The 15,045-nt window shown below is 47.4% G+C and overlaps 1 protein-coding gene across 2 annotated transcripts in view; it reads left to right on the forward strand.

The window, feature by feature from the left end:
- LOC139424708 (homeobox protein Meis1-like) overlaps positions 1 to 15,045 on the forward strand; it is a 37,666-nt gene that overhangs the window by 5,993 nt on the left and 16,628 nt on the right. For both annotated transcript variants that reach the window (XM_071176792.1, XM_071176793.1), the window contains exons 7-8: positions 773 to 884; positions 5,317 to 5,468. In XM_071176792.1, coding sequence (XP_071032893.1) covers positions 773 to 884; positions 5,317 to 5,468 — 264 coding nt within the window. The remainder of the gene's footprint in view (positions 1 to 772; positions 885 to 5,316; positions 5,469 to 15,045) is intronic.

Below are 15,045 nucleotides of genomic sequence, written 5' to 3' on the forward strand. Positions count from 1 at the left end.
GATTATGGGTGAATAGTGGGAGGTGGTTGGCGGTGTGTGTGTGGGAATATGCATATGTGCGTGTTCGTGTACATGTGTGTGTGTGTGTCTCGGTACTTGCCACCCTTGGTCTCTCAGGAGCGGTTCCATTCTGACTGAACCAATCTCTTCAGTCCTGTACTCACTCCCTCTCTTCTATCCCCCTGGCTCGTTTCGTTGGGAGCCCCTCTTGTTGGAGTTGGCCATTGCTGCTTTAACCATTTGTGTTCCGAGCATATGTTCTAGATTACCACAGCCTGACGGCATTCTCTTGGTATGCAGCGTAATACATGATATATATTTATCATTTTTTTCCTTCCCAAAGAGGACTTATTATTATCCATTTGCTGGTCAAAAACAATTATGAGTAATAAGGGTTTGCATTCTGACCTGGAGTTAGCATTGAGTTGGCCACGATGCGCCGCCAACTGAGGGGAGTAGCTAGCCAGTGTGTACAGGGCTGTTTACTACAGGCGGCTACAGTGTTTCTCCTTTTCCCTCCACATGATATGTACTGCATATGATATGGATATGATATGTAAGGAAACTAAGAATGCGGCTTTCGTGCCGACGTACCTAGGGTCTCCATCCACATCTCTTTTAATCAGTCGGCCGTGGATTACTCTTTATGACTAACTCCTGTTAAAGCCCTTGGTTTCTACATGGCGCATAGACAATTGACGCGCTCTCTGTGGTAAACCGTATTCATACGGTAGTTTCTTGGCTGATTGTTGGTGTCATGTCATCCAATCAGATCTCGTGGAGCAGAGACCACGATGACACGGCATCAGTTCGCTCGGCGGGGACGCCCGGGCCCTCCAGTGGGGGACACACGTCACACAGTGGGGACAACAACAGTGAAGAAGGTAAGGACTCACTGATAGGTAAGATAACAGGATAAGTGTCCATCACTATTGCTTTTGTCTTTCAAGTATACTTTCATATCAGTGGGAGGAACGAGGAAGCTATTTTAGAGTTCTGGGACAGATCAGATTCACCTACAGGTAGAAATACTAGAAAGGTGTCCACCATTATCGTGTTCGCCTATCAAGTACTTTCCGGTTAGCGAGACAGTGTTGGGACGGATCCGATGTCAAGCCAATGAGTGAGTGTCACGTGTTGTCGAGTTTGGATTGGATGTAATGTTGAACAGAAAGAGAGACAGCACAGAGAAAGAGAGAGTGAGTGATGAGGGTTGACAGAAAAATGTGAGTGCTGAGCTCAGCCTGGGACTGGATCTGGAAGAAAGGGCGCATTATGTTCTTGTCGACTGAGCGACGATTTATATACCAGCCTCTGCGCCTCTTTTATTTGGACATGGGGAAAGAGTAATAACAGAGAGCAACACACACGCACGCACGCACGCACGCACGCACGCACGCACGCACACACACACACACACACACACACACACACACACACACACACACACACACACACACACAAAATGCTAGGCTAGCTCCTAATGGTTGAGGTAGAGAAGAAGACTAAAAGGGACTCTCTCTCCTCTGCTATTGGCCGTCTTTATGAGCAGGGCTCTGGGTTTGTGGACTCCCACCACACTGTCCAAATAGTTTCAGTCAGATGTGTATCACCTATTACCAGGGCCATTTGCAAAGTGCTGTTTGTGTGCCAAGTGCAACAAGCGTTCAGGGGTTTTGTTATCTCCCGAATACATTTTCAGTTTAGCACCGCCACGGGTGGACTGCTTCGGGGACATCTGTGTGTTTTAACTCCCAAGCACAAATACAGTCACACAGCCAGAACACAAGACCCAGAACACAAGGCCCAGAATACAAGGCCCAGAACACAAGGCCCAGAACACAAACACCCCTAATGCCCTTTTTATTCCCCATTTGGATGGTTGAGGAATTGTGGCTCCATCAAGGGTAGTATTTGACAGAAATGTATTGGTTGAGCTTCTATTGGAAAGTGGATTCTTGGTTGATCCCTATTATGGTATGTCGTCCAGTAATACCCTAACACTTGTTCCTTGCATCTCGTAGATAGTCCTAGAGGACCAGAGAAGCTACCACTGGATAGTCATGGTTTTCTGACTTTTCAGGAAAAACCTGATTACATACCTGAGGAGAGATTTGTTATCTCCCACTTTAACTGAAAGAAAAACTATCTCTCACCTGTAGGGAGGGGAGGTGTCATTGCCGGGAAAAAGAGGAGGAAGAAAGAAAACAAAGGGAAAGCTGGTAAATAATGTCCCAAAGAAGGCAAACTGTTTCAACGACTTAGTTCATCGCTATGGGGATGTCTGCGGTTTGGTCAAACATTTAGCTTCGGTTCATTTGAGCTTGCAGGTAGCCAATAGAGAAAGTCCATCCAAGACAAGTAGTCAATTCATCTCAATCTTTTCTTTGTGCATTGTCCGTGTTTTGTTGTTTATGGTTGCTTGAAGTTATCACAAGCCTGGCCTGAGCAGCGAGGCCGTTCTTCACAGACCCTTGGATTGGCCAATGGTCAATGGACAATGGTCACATGGCTACCTTGCTCCTATAGGGAAGTGCGTCTTGCAAGAAAGGACCAATGGCGGAAGCCTGGTGCAAAATAAAAGGTCCTCTCTCCTCCCAGGCCCCTTGCACCAGACCATGGCCAATAACATGTTGTGCAAGCACTTCTGAAAGCTCAGCAGCCGCTGCGAGCGCCGAGCTTCGGCAGCTTGACTTACAATGTTTGCGTGAAAAGTGGATTTTTGTGCCCCTTAACCTTGACGCTGGAAGAGAAAGGAGCAAGCAGCGATATTGAACGGTAGAAGGAGAAAAAAAGGCTGGGAATGGAATGAGGGCAAAGGGAATAAAAGAAAGAAGAGGGGGAGAGAGAGGGAAAGAGAGCGAGGGAAAGAGAGCGAGGGTGAGCAATGAATCCTTTGGTTTGGCGTGTGCATGGTCAAGGCTGCATAACCACAGCTGAGCTGACTTCATGTTCAGAGTTTTTTTTCTTCCAGGGGCAACACATTCCTTTGTAAGGCCTCACTCCTCCACTGGATGCCAAACAGGAAAGCAAAGCGTAGCGTTGACTTCCCTTTGCCACTACCACTTTCTCCGGACCTCCCCAAGCCACTGCATCGCTTTGGTCCTTCCTTCGTCTTTTAACACAACCCCCCCACCCCTTCACAGTCACACACAGCTGGATGTAGAGGAGGAGGAGGATTTGACATGTGCAGCTCTAGTCACTGTAGAGCGCGTATCCCCCGTCTCCGTCTCCACCCGCTACCCAAGTTGTCGCTGTGAAGCTCGGAGCTGTCACAAACCATTAGCAGGTTGGGCCCAAAGTCACCCCAGCGGCGGCATATCTCTCCTCGTGGCGTTTGGGCTCGAGAACGCTGCCGCAACGCGGCGCAGTGCGGAGTGTAAATCAGCCTGAGGGAGTCCGCCGTCGTCCCCCTAATGAGGCCGAGAGCTTGTTTATGGACTTCAGCATAATTTTTATGATTATTTCCACCTTCTCAGACTCTTGTCGGTCCCAGTAGAATCTCACCTCTGTTTTGGCGGTGAAGGTAATGGCAGGAGAAGCCTAAGCGAAGTCAACCTCCCAGCTAGTGAAGTCACCACTGGTATTATACTCATGTGGTCGGTAGTTGCTGCCATATGCCTGCTCTGCTCGGCTTTAACTGACTGTCTCTAACCTTGCCTGTTGCTGTTAAAAGGGGGGGGGGGGGGTTAAATAAAATTAACCTCATTACATGGCACTTGACAAGAATACTGCGTACGACATGATTTGTAATTGCATTTGGGTGGAGAGGTTAGCAGTTAGTGGGGGCTTTGCTAAATATGAAATGGACTTAGTGTTGGATCGAAGGAAGCCTGGTCCCAGATATGTTGTGCTGTCTTGCCAACTCCTAAGATAGAGTTGGCAAGACAGTACAGCGTGATCCAGGGCCAGGCTACCTTCAATCCAGCATTTCATCCAGTTCGTCTTTAGCAAAGCCCTCGGCGTGCCCCAAACAATGACCATAGGAGTTGGCAAGGCAGCACAAACCGATCTGAGACCAGGCGAGATCGAAGGAGCAATCACGTCCAATGAGACATCTTGGATTGTGAACCCAGGGCCAGCAGTGTAGCTCCCTCGGCCAGATGGGAGCTAAGTAAACATAAGAGGCGGACTTTAGAGTAAAAAACAGCGAGAGGAACAAACTGGGTATTAAATCATTGGCTGGTTTTGGACTGCGGGTTCATCCCAAATGGCACCCTATTCCTTACAGAGTTCAGCACTATGGACCCTGGTCAAAAAGTAGTGCACTATGTAGGGAATAGGGTGCCGTTTGGGACGCACTCGAGGTCTGTGGTATCTTGGAGGTGTACTGTATGGATTTTGGGGGTGGATAGATGGTGCTCTGGGTGGGTCATATCAAATCCACAGTACAGTGAGTCAGAGAGTTCAACCCCACAGTACAGTGAGTCAGAGAGTTCAACCCCTGGCTTAAAAGCTTTCTGAGATGTATATTCATAAATCCTTATATATATATATATATATATATATATATATATATATATATATATATATATATATATATATATATATATATATGTTCTGGGGAGGTTTGGTGCATCACGTGTGCAGTACATGGGAGTGTTTTGTATGGAACATTGAAGACTCAACCTATTCGTTCAGACACTCTCTTCTGATAAATATGTGAAGGTTTCTTGGATGAAGATGTTGATGAGTCAATCGTTTGAAATGTGGAGAGAAATAGATTTCCCCCCCCAGATCCATCCATATTTCAACTTCAGAGCTTTCTCCTCGCATTCTGAAAGACTGTGTAGCAGTAACTCTATTACGGCATCCTGCAGTTTGATCCATATGTTCAGAGCTGTGATAAAACTGTGTAAAAAGGGTAGAATGTCTGTAGAAAACATGATCAGTTGCTGTCTTTTGCCCAAGATTGCTGCAGCAGAATTCTCTCCTTTTGGTTGAAAACATTTATCTTTTAATGCACTAACTCAACACATTCAGCTTAAGCAAGGCCAGGAAAGCACGATCGCTGGCTAATCATGCAAAATATAAAGTTTGTCATTCCACAACAAGCAAAATGAGCAGTTGACTATTGTCCAAGAGAAGATAGTCGGTAGCCAGGTTGTAGCAGAATGGTCCGTCCTTATTCCCTACACAACCTGGGGAAATTTGTTTTAAAAAATACAATTTCTGAAGTTAAACTAGCAGTTGTTTTCTGTTTGCCCAAGAGGAGATAGTCGTTTGCCAGGTTGGAGCCGAAATGTCCCAAACCTCCCTCCTTAGCTCCCCAACGAAACCACTCACCCACACAAACTGTCGCCTTTGTTTGTACAGGTGACTGCATGGACAACGGGGTGGCCTCTCCCAGCACTGGGGACGACGACGACCCTGACAAGGAAAAGAGGGATCGTCACAACAAGAAGCGAGGCATCTTCCCTAAAGTGGCCACCAACATCATGAGGGCGTGGCTCTTCCAGCACTTAACGGTGAGTAGAGTGGTGGATCACCATTACACTTCTTAGAAGCCAAGCAGGGAGACCTCAATACCGGCGGCCATTTTGAGCTCCAAGTCATGCCCTTTAGCCTCAGTTATACTTTACGGGTGTTTAGGGTTGTTGTGACAAGTCTGAAATGTAGCAATGAGGGAGGGATTTTTCCACTGCTGCCTAGCGGGTTTAGAAGGATTTGGCTGTTGAAATGACTTTTGAATTGACTCCACCGAAGTTGTCATGCGGGTGTGTGTACGTACGTGTGTGTTTGTTTGACAAGGCATATCAAAGCTATAGTGAAAATTATTTTGTAGATAACTTCTCCCTAACTCTCCTGTCAGTCGCTACGAGTGAAGTGAGTTGTGATAAAGACTTTGGCTAACATTCACATCAAATCAAACTATATTTGTCACATGCGCCAAATACAACAAGACCTTACCGTGAAATGCTTACTTACAGGCCCTTAACCAACAGGGCAGTTCAAGAAGAGTCAAGAAAATATTTACCAAATAAACTAAAGTAAAAAATGGAATAAAAACATTTATAAAAAGTAACACAATAACATAACAATAATGAGGCTATATACATGGGGTACCAGTACCAAGTCAGTGTGCGGGGGTACAGGTTAGTCGAGGTAATTTGTACATGTAGGTAGGGGTGAAGTGACTATGCATAGATAATAAACAGTGAGTAGCAGCAGTGTACAAAACAAATGGGGGGGGGGGGGGGTCAATGTAATAGTCCAGTGGCCATTTGATTAATTGTTCAGTAGTCTTATGGCTTGAGGGTAGAAGCTGTACCCAGCAGTTGCCATACCAGGTAGTGATGCAACTGGCCAGGATGCTCTCAGCGGTACAGCTGTAGAACATTTTGAGGATCTGTGGACCCATGCCAAATCCCCTCTCCTGAGGGGGAAAAGGTTTTGTCATGCCCTCTTCACGACTGTCTTGGTGTGTTTGGACCATGATAGTTTGTTGGTGATGTGGACACCAAGGAACTTGAAACTCTCGACCCGCTCCACTACAGCCCTGTTGATGTTAATGGGGGCCTGTTCGGCTCGCCTTTTCCTGTAGTCCACGATCAGCTCCTTTGTCTTGCTCACATTGAGGGGAGGCTGTTGTCCTGGCACCACACTGCCAGTTCTCTGACCTCCTCCCTATAGGCTGTCTCGTCATTGTCTGTGATCACTGTTGTGTCATCAGCAAACTTAATGATAGTGTTGGAGTGTTGGCCACGCAGGGAGTACAGGAGGGGACTAAGTACACACCCCTGAGGGGCCCCAGTGTTGAGGATCAGCGTGGCAGACGTGTTGTTGCCTACCCTTATCACCTGGGGACGGCCCGTCAGGAAGTCCAGGATCGAGTTGCAGAGGGAGGTGTTTAGTCCCAGGGTCCTTTGCTTAGTGATAAGCTTTGTGGGCAACTATGGTGTTGAACGCTGAGCTGTAGTCAATGAACAGCATTATCACATAGGTGTTCCTTTTGTCCAGGTGGGAAAGGGCAGTGTGGAGTGCAATTGAGATTGCATCATCTGTGGATCTGTTGGGGCAGTATGCGAATTGGAGTGGGTCCAGGGTATCCGGGAGGATGCTGTTGATGTGAGCCGTGACCAGCCTTTCAAAGCACTTCATGGCTACCGACGTGAGTGAGAGCTAGAATGTAGTAGCAGTAAAAAGGGAGGCAATATTATCTGTGTCCATAGCCTCACGGAAAGGGAGACATATCTGACATACACAGACATATCTGATTTACAGCTTTGGCCAAAGTTAGCAAGCTAGTCAATTGGCCAGCAGGCACTGAGAGAGAAACACTGAGAGGATTTTGCTATGTAGGCATTTTCCCCCCTTTTTCTGTCCAGGCTCCATACAAGGAGAGGCTAAATCGGGATGTCTCGATGGGGGTCAAGGTGGCTGCCAGGACCTACCACTGAACCTGGGTGGCTTCAGCCTGCAGCAGATGGGATATGGGAGAGAGGGAGGAGAGATAACCCAGGTAGAGAGAGGGGGGGAGGAAGAGAGGTAGGGAGAGAGAGTTGACCATAGACATTCCCAGGTTCTCTGGAGAGTAAAATGTTTGTGTGTGTGTGTTTGTGTGCATGGTCAGTTAAGTGGGATTTAGAACTATGAGCACAGTGTCTTCCATTTACACCGTATCGATTCTCAACGACTTGGTAAAGCTTCATGCATGTGGTCTAGCAAGCTGGCTGCGGATGTGTGTGTGTGTGTGTGTGTGTGTGTGTGTGTGTGTGTGTACCAGGAATCCTGGTGAGAAATGGGGCAGCACTCTTGCCCCTCCAGCAGGGAACCACAGGCCTTTTCTTCCTTTCACACCCCTATCTCTTCCACTCCCTCTCTTTACCCACTCACACAAATGGTATTTTTCCTTTTAATTTATCAAGAAATTAGTGGTAAACGAAAGCCGTTGCCCCGAAAAGCCCAAAGGAGACCCTGACTGCGTCCCAAATGGCACCCCATTCCCTATACAGTGCGCTACCTATAACCAGGGCCCATCGAGCTCTGATCAAAAGTCGTGCACTATGTAGGGAATATGGTGCCATTTAGGAAACAGCCCCCTCTGCTTTTTTTCTGCACACGGGGCTCCCCAAAGAAAAGGTAATTATGTGATAGGGTAATGGGACGAAACCCAGGCGTTCAGATTGTTGCCATGCCCACTACATTGTGGGAGGATCCACTGGGATTTGGCGTGTCGTTACCACGGTGAGGGGGATCGGAGGCGGGGTGAGGAGTGAGGGAGGGGTTAGCAAGTTCCCTCATTTTTTATTAATAATTATTTATTTTTTTTCATTTGAGATTTTTAAAATTTCTCTTAGTTGTGAACAGAATATTTAAGCCTGCGAGAGAGAGGGGAGCCACAGCTTGTAAAAGAGAAACCACCGCAGAACGTGCTGTTTTCTTCACATGTTTTTGCTTCTCTTTTTACAAAGTGTTTCATGTAAAAAGCAAAAACCAAGTGGAAGGCATAATCCCTGTTAATGCAATTAGAGGCTAATTTGCCACCCTCTTGCTCACAGATGTGCTGTAATAATAACGCGTGCTCCAACCCTGAAAGCACATTCTACCCAAACCTGAGCAGAAACGGGTGGAAAAGAAGTTGTACTGGGTCGCTAAGCGTACGGTAACTTTGTTCATTGAAGTTGGGTTTGAATAAATGTCAAGTTACCTGTAATTAAAAAACACCCACATCTGTGAGTTATGGAATGCTCTGGTTACACAGAGGTGAAGAGAACATCTGAACTGGGGTGGAGATGGCCTAATTCCCGAACCTTAGAGTTCGTAACCCATGCAATGCAGAAACATTTTCTATCCTGCTATCCTGCTTTCCTGAAAAAAAGGAATGCCCTCCTAAGCAGAAAAAAGTGGAGTCTGGCTAGCGTTTCACAGGAAGCCCCTGGAATGACCTCATCCTCTCTCGCCCCGGGATCGTCAAAGGTCAAAGTTCGACAGGTCATTTGAACCCATTCGTCATTGGTTGTTTATTGCCAGAGCCCCCTTGGATGTTGACGTGCCAATCACCCATGGCAAACTATGGTGTGCCACACAGCAGCCTATATGTACGCTGGCTGGGAATCCCTGTCCCATGCCAACGGCAGCCAGCCATACCCATCCCCGTTCCCCCTCCCCCCGTCTACACAGAGGCTCATTTATAATGCGGTCTTGCCCTGATGTCATTAGATCTGGGACATGAAATTATACAAATTAAATATTGACTATAGCCTGACTGGTCTCTCCTGCCCCCCCCCCCCCCTCCCCAACCCCAAACCACCCCGACTAGCACCACTCATGTACGTGTGACGAATCCATCTATCCATATTCATATTTGTAAATTCAATTTAGTCCCGGGACCTACGGTTCCTGATTATACCTTAATTCTATCCAAGCAAGCACTCAGAATCGTTGGCGCCACCCAATTAAAGAATAAAGAACATTACACATGGTGTATAATCACGTCTTGGCTTCTCAGACTAAAAATATGACCCTCCCTTTTTAGCTGAATGCGCCTCTTTGTTGGGGTAGTTGAAGTTCTTCTTGCCACTGTTTTTAAACCTTTCTTTTAGATCCTTTTTGTTCTCGATGCCCATTTGAGTTATTTGAGTTATTTGAGTTATTTGAGTTATTTGAGTTATTTGAGTTATTTGAGTTATTTGAGTTCCAGGGAAATATTTGGAAGTAATGAGAAGACGATTATTGGAGTCAGTGGCAATCAAATTCCCTACATAGTGCACTACTAGCCTATATGGCTTTGGTCAAAAGTAGTGCACTATGTAGGGAATAGGGTACCATTTGAGACACATACAAAGAAGGGAGGAGCAGAAAGATGGGGCAGCCAAACAGGGTATTTTTAGGAGACCTGTGGGGCATCTGAGTTCATTTATCCAATGCTGGCGCCCCATTGTGTCAGGGGACGGTCTTCGCTCTTTCTCTGGGTCCCTCACCCTGCAGTGAAAACATCATCCATTACCTTTTTGACAGGCCCCCAGGGACCTCCAGTGGCTTGGGACTCAGCGCCCAGCGGGGGTCGCCTTTATTGACCTCCCCAGAAATCCAGCATGTGGTCACATACATCACTGGCTGGGGCCTTTTTCTCTGACAAGGTAAATGGACAGTGTTTAGTCCCGGAAAGGATAATGAAGTGAGGAGAAGAGGGCCAATGGACCGAGGACGCTGGAGGAGATTGGCAGATGGCAGTACACAGTGAACAGGGGGAAGCTTTAGTTTGATTGGGGGTGCACTAGAGACGAGTTCAGCAGTTAAACCTGACTCGTTGGTGTTGCTCCGCAATTGATGTTTTGTCTTGATTGCTTTCCCCTACAGCAGCTGGACACACATTGGATATATTTTTTGGGGGGAGTGTCCCTCTCCTTACCCATCTTTATTTTGCCCTTGCCAAAATGCCACAAATGGCAAAATGCTAACAAATCTGAGTTTGTTAAGATTTTTAATTCTTTGTGAAGTTTAGAATTTGGCCTGACTGTAGTTCAATTACACCCCGTCTAAAGCTAGTGCTCTCTCTCGGGATGTAGTGTTAAATAAAGATGGGTGAACTCTGCAGACCGAGATGATGGTTCATATACAGTACGTTTACCCTCCCCTATTTTCGCCGCTCCTCTCACCTCACACTTCTCGCCCCCGTCCTACTCAGCTGTGTCCGGTTGTGGGCGCGCTGGGCCGACCGCCCCTTGGTTAGCGGCTCCTCACTCCAAATGAGGAGTAATTACAACCTCCTAACAGGTTTACTGGTCCAGTAAACAACATAATCACCCTCCCAAAACGTCCCCTGAATTGGCCCGGGCTGATCGTTCAGTCGTGAACTCAAAGAGCTCGCAGCTCAAACCCCCATTTGCTCACAGCAACCCTTCCCTCCACACAGCAGGTGTGGAAGAGAGTGGCAAGCCCCCTTGCCTACCCTCTTTTACCCCATAGCCGTGAAATGCCACGTATTCTGTTACTGCCGTTTACTAATGAGATTGGTCAGTAGTAGGTACTCCCACTCATTAGAGGCCCTTGTTTGGGGGGGGGGTGGGGTTGGTTGACGTGCTCCATTGCTGGGGCTAGCAGCAGAGGAATGTAGCCTGGGGCTTTGGGCCCTGTTTAAGGCCTACATTGGCCTGCCTGCCTGGCTGGATGAATGGCTGCTAGGTGGGAGACTGGTACAGCTGGCCTGTCACCACCTAGGCTGCCTGACAACCCACAGCCCAGCGGCAGCCACTTAGTGGTCGACACCAGGCAAGTCAGGGCCCACTATGTGAGTTGTGGTGTAGTGTGTTGCAGAAGGGTGGAAGAGTGTATGATGTGTTTGTGTGTGTGTGTGTGTATATGTGTACATTATGCCCATGTGTGTATGTGTGAGTGCGTGCATGCATGCGTGCATTCTCGCACATGTGCATGTGTGTGTTTACAAACCCCTCTGACCAACACCCCTCCAACACTGACTCTCTCGCCAGTTTGACAGTAGAGGCCCCCTTTCCATTTGATGTGTTTAGACCTGCCTGCTAGGATCGGCCTGGTTGACGACGCTTCCCTCTGTTGCTGTTAATGTGGTGCTGAAAGGCATGGTGACGAGGTGTTCCCCTCGGAGTGGGCAGGCTGGCTGTAAGTAGGGAGGGAAATAGAGGCCTGTTGACTGTTGGTAGTCTCGGTATCCCATGCTAACAGTTGAAAAGAAGTGACATTAATTTTGAGGTAGAGTCAATAGTGTTAGAAGCTAAGACAAGCTACGTTAAATTTTCAGGTAGAGTCCGTTATTTTGGATACTAAGCCAAGTTATATAAATTATAAGGTAGAGTTAGTTGTTTGTAAAAAGCTAGTTGCTTGGAAGATAAGACAAGTTGCTTTCAGTTTCCGGTAGAGTCAGTTGTTTGGAATTCTAAGCCAAGTTAGGCTCATTTTCAAGTTAGTTGTTTGGAAGCTAAGCCAAGTTACATTTATTTTCAGGTTAGTTGTTTCAGCTAAGCCTTAGCTCAGCTCTGTTGCCCCTGAGTATTAGTGTTGCTCTACACTACTTTTTCTGCTGTTGGTGTCTTCTGTCTCCTTGGAGATTTGGTGTCTATTAGCCATTCACCTGGAGGACATGGTTTCATTCTGTCCCAGCATGCTAGAGAGCAGTTCTTGCCTGAGCATGGAGTGGCTGCTAGCTGGCGGCAGACCTGTGTCGCCATTCATGCCAGAGTGCTCCGAGTATAATGTCCCTATAGGCCCAAATCTAGGATCTGCTTTAAATGCTATAATCCTAACGGTAACCGTTATAGGGAAAAATCACAAACTGACCTTGGATCAGCGTTGAGAGGCAACTTCATCTTCCTTGTGTCAGAGCCAAGGGTCATGTCCAGTAGGGAGAAAGCTTTTGAAACAGAGCAAAAAGGGGAGATACTGAACTCGTGTACAATGTGTTTTTCCACAGGGTACCCTACTGAACGGGACCCAGGCCTCAGTGCTGATTACAGGGTTGGGGATGGCCCGGCCTTAACTCTGGGGCGGTTAGAGCCGCTAGTCCTTGCTAACAGGATTATAATTCATAATGAGCGGGTGGGTCGGGATTGGGGCCCAGAGTGGAAACTCTGAAATTAGGCCTGAGGTTACCAGCCTTTCCCATGTGTGCGTGTGTGTGTGTGTGTGTGTGTGTGTGTGTGTGTGTGTGTGTGTGTGTGTGTGTGTGTGTGTGTGTGTGTGTGTGTGTGTGTGTGTGTGTGTGTGTGTGTGTGTGTGTGTGTGTGTGTGTGTGTGTGTGTGCGGGAGTGTGTGTGTGTGCGGGAGTGTGTGTACTTGCGTGTGCATGTGTGTGATTGTGCTTTCACTTTTGTGTTCTGGGAAGATGTTATGGTATCTTAACTTGTTTTTCCTTATGAATGTCATTGTAGAGATTGGTTCAAGGCAAGTTTTTAATTCACATTTTCTCAAACATGTTTTGCTGCTATTTTTCCTTCTCTGAGTTGATATAATTATCCACGTTATTCAGGAACAAAGGCCACTTGGAGGAACATGGAACATGGCCGACAGACAGCGAAGGACAATTTGATGAGGCGACACTGAGATTATCACTTTCTGTGGCGAATTAGACTCCGTTTAGGCCAATGACCTACAATCAAATCACATGGAAACAAGAGGGAAAGGCATCCATTACCAATTGATTCAGTGTCAATGGGAAAAAAACTCAGTAACATCAAAGACCCTCTCCCTGTCGCCACAAAAAAAGGATGTGGTAGATAAATATTCTCCAGGTGTAAAGCGTGTCATTTCTAGCTTTGTGCCTATGTGGAATTGGCCTGCAGGTGTTTGGCATCTCAGTTGGTTTGAACCGGTCACAGTGGAGGTCTGATTTCTGATTTGATGTTAAATAGCAGTAGATCTAATTGTTTACATTTTTTAAATTGAACCTATATTTAGCTAGGCAAGTCAGTTAAGAACAAATTCTTATTTACAATGACTGCCTACACCGGCCAAACCCAGACGATGCTGGGGACAATTGTGCGCTGCCCTATGGGACTCCCAATCACGGTCGGATGTGGATGCAGCCTATGAAGGGCTGGGACAGTGGATGTTTTCCTCTTCTGGTCAACCCATAGTTTGACCTACTTTCCTATATCCTAGCTCCCTTATTCTCACTGACTTGACAGGTCTGGAGGTGGTTGAAAGCCATAGGCTTGGTTTAGTTACTGACATAGTGCTCCCCTATCCAGTTCTGTCAGATTAGGGAGTAGGAGGGGAAAGTAAATAGAAAAGGGAGCGCGCAGCCTCCCGGGTGGCGCAGTGGTTAAGGGCGCTGTACGCAGCGCCAGCTGTGCCATCAGAGTCCTGGGTTCGCGCCCAGGCTCTGTCGTAACCGGCCGCGACCGGGAGGTCCGTGGGGCGACGCACAATTGGCCTAGCATCGCCCGGGTTAGGGAGGGCTTGGTCGGTAGGGGTGTCCTTGTCTCATCGCGCACCAGCGACTCCTGTGGCGGGCTGGGCGCAGTGTACGCTAGCCAAGGTGGCCAGGTGCACGGTGTTTCCTCCGGCGCATTGGTGCGGCTGGCTTCCGGGTTGGATGTGCGCTGTGTTAAAGAAGCAGCGGCTTGGTTGGTTGTGTATCGGAGGACGCATGACTTTCAACCTTCGTCTCTCCCGAGCCCGTACGGGAGTTGTAGCGATGAGACAAGATAGTAGCTACTACAACAATTGGATACTACGAAATTGGGGAGAAAAAGGGGTAAAATTCAAAAAAAAAAAAGAAAAAAAAAAAGAAAATAGAAAAGGGAGCGCTGTTAAATGCATTGGGATTCTTCCCATGTGACTTACACTCCCATCTCTACACACACGCGTACGTGCACACACACACACACACACACACACACACACACACACACACACACTCACACTCCACACGCTTGTATCTATATCCCCCCCCCACTGCTAAGAGAGCCAGCTCAACCTACTCTAGGGCGTATCAGGAGCTTGTGTGTGTGTGTGTGTGTATGTGCAAAGCACTAGTATCACCCCTAATTAATATAGCTGTTTCTCCACTTTGGTAAACTCTTTAATTGGCTCTCACACACACACACACACACACACACACACACACACACACACTCACACTCCACACGCCTGTATCTATATCCCCCCACCGCTAAGAGAGCCAGCTCAACCTACTCTAAGGCGTATCAGGAGCTTGTGTGTGTGTGCTTGTGTGTGTGTGTGTGTGTGTGTGTATGTGCAAAGCACTAGTATCACCCCTAAATAATATAGCTGTTTCTCCACTTTGGTAAACTCTTTAATTGGCTCACACACACACGCACGCACGCACACACACACACACACACACACACACACACACACACACACACACACACACACACACACACACACACACACACACACACACACACACACACACACACACACACACACACTCACACTCACACTCCACACGCCTGTATCTATATCCCCCCCACTGCTAAGAGAGCCAGCTCAACCTACTCTAGGGCTTATCAGGAGCTTGTGTGTGTGTGCTTGTGTGTGTGTGTGTGTGTGTGTGTGTGTGTATGTGCAAAGCACTAGTATCACCCCTAATTAATATAGCTG

The sequence above is a fragment of the Oncorhynchus clarkii genome, chromosome 13 (genome assembly GCF_045791955.1).
Source record: "Oncorhynchus clarkii lewisi isolate Uvic-CL-2024 chromosome 13, UVic_Ocla_1.0, whole genome shotgun sequence".
In the NCBI taxonomy this organism is placed as follows: Eukaryota; Metazoa; Chordata; class Actinopteri; order Salmoniformes; family Salmonidae; genus Oncorhynchus; species Oncorhynchus clarkii.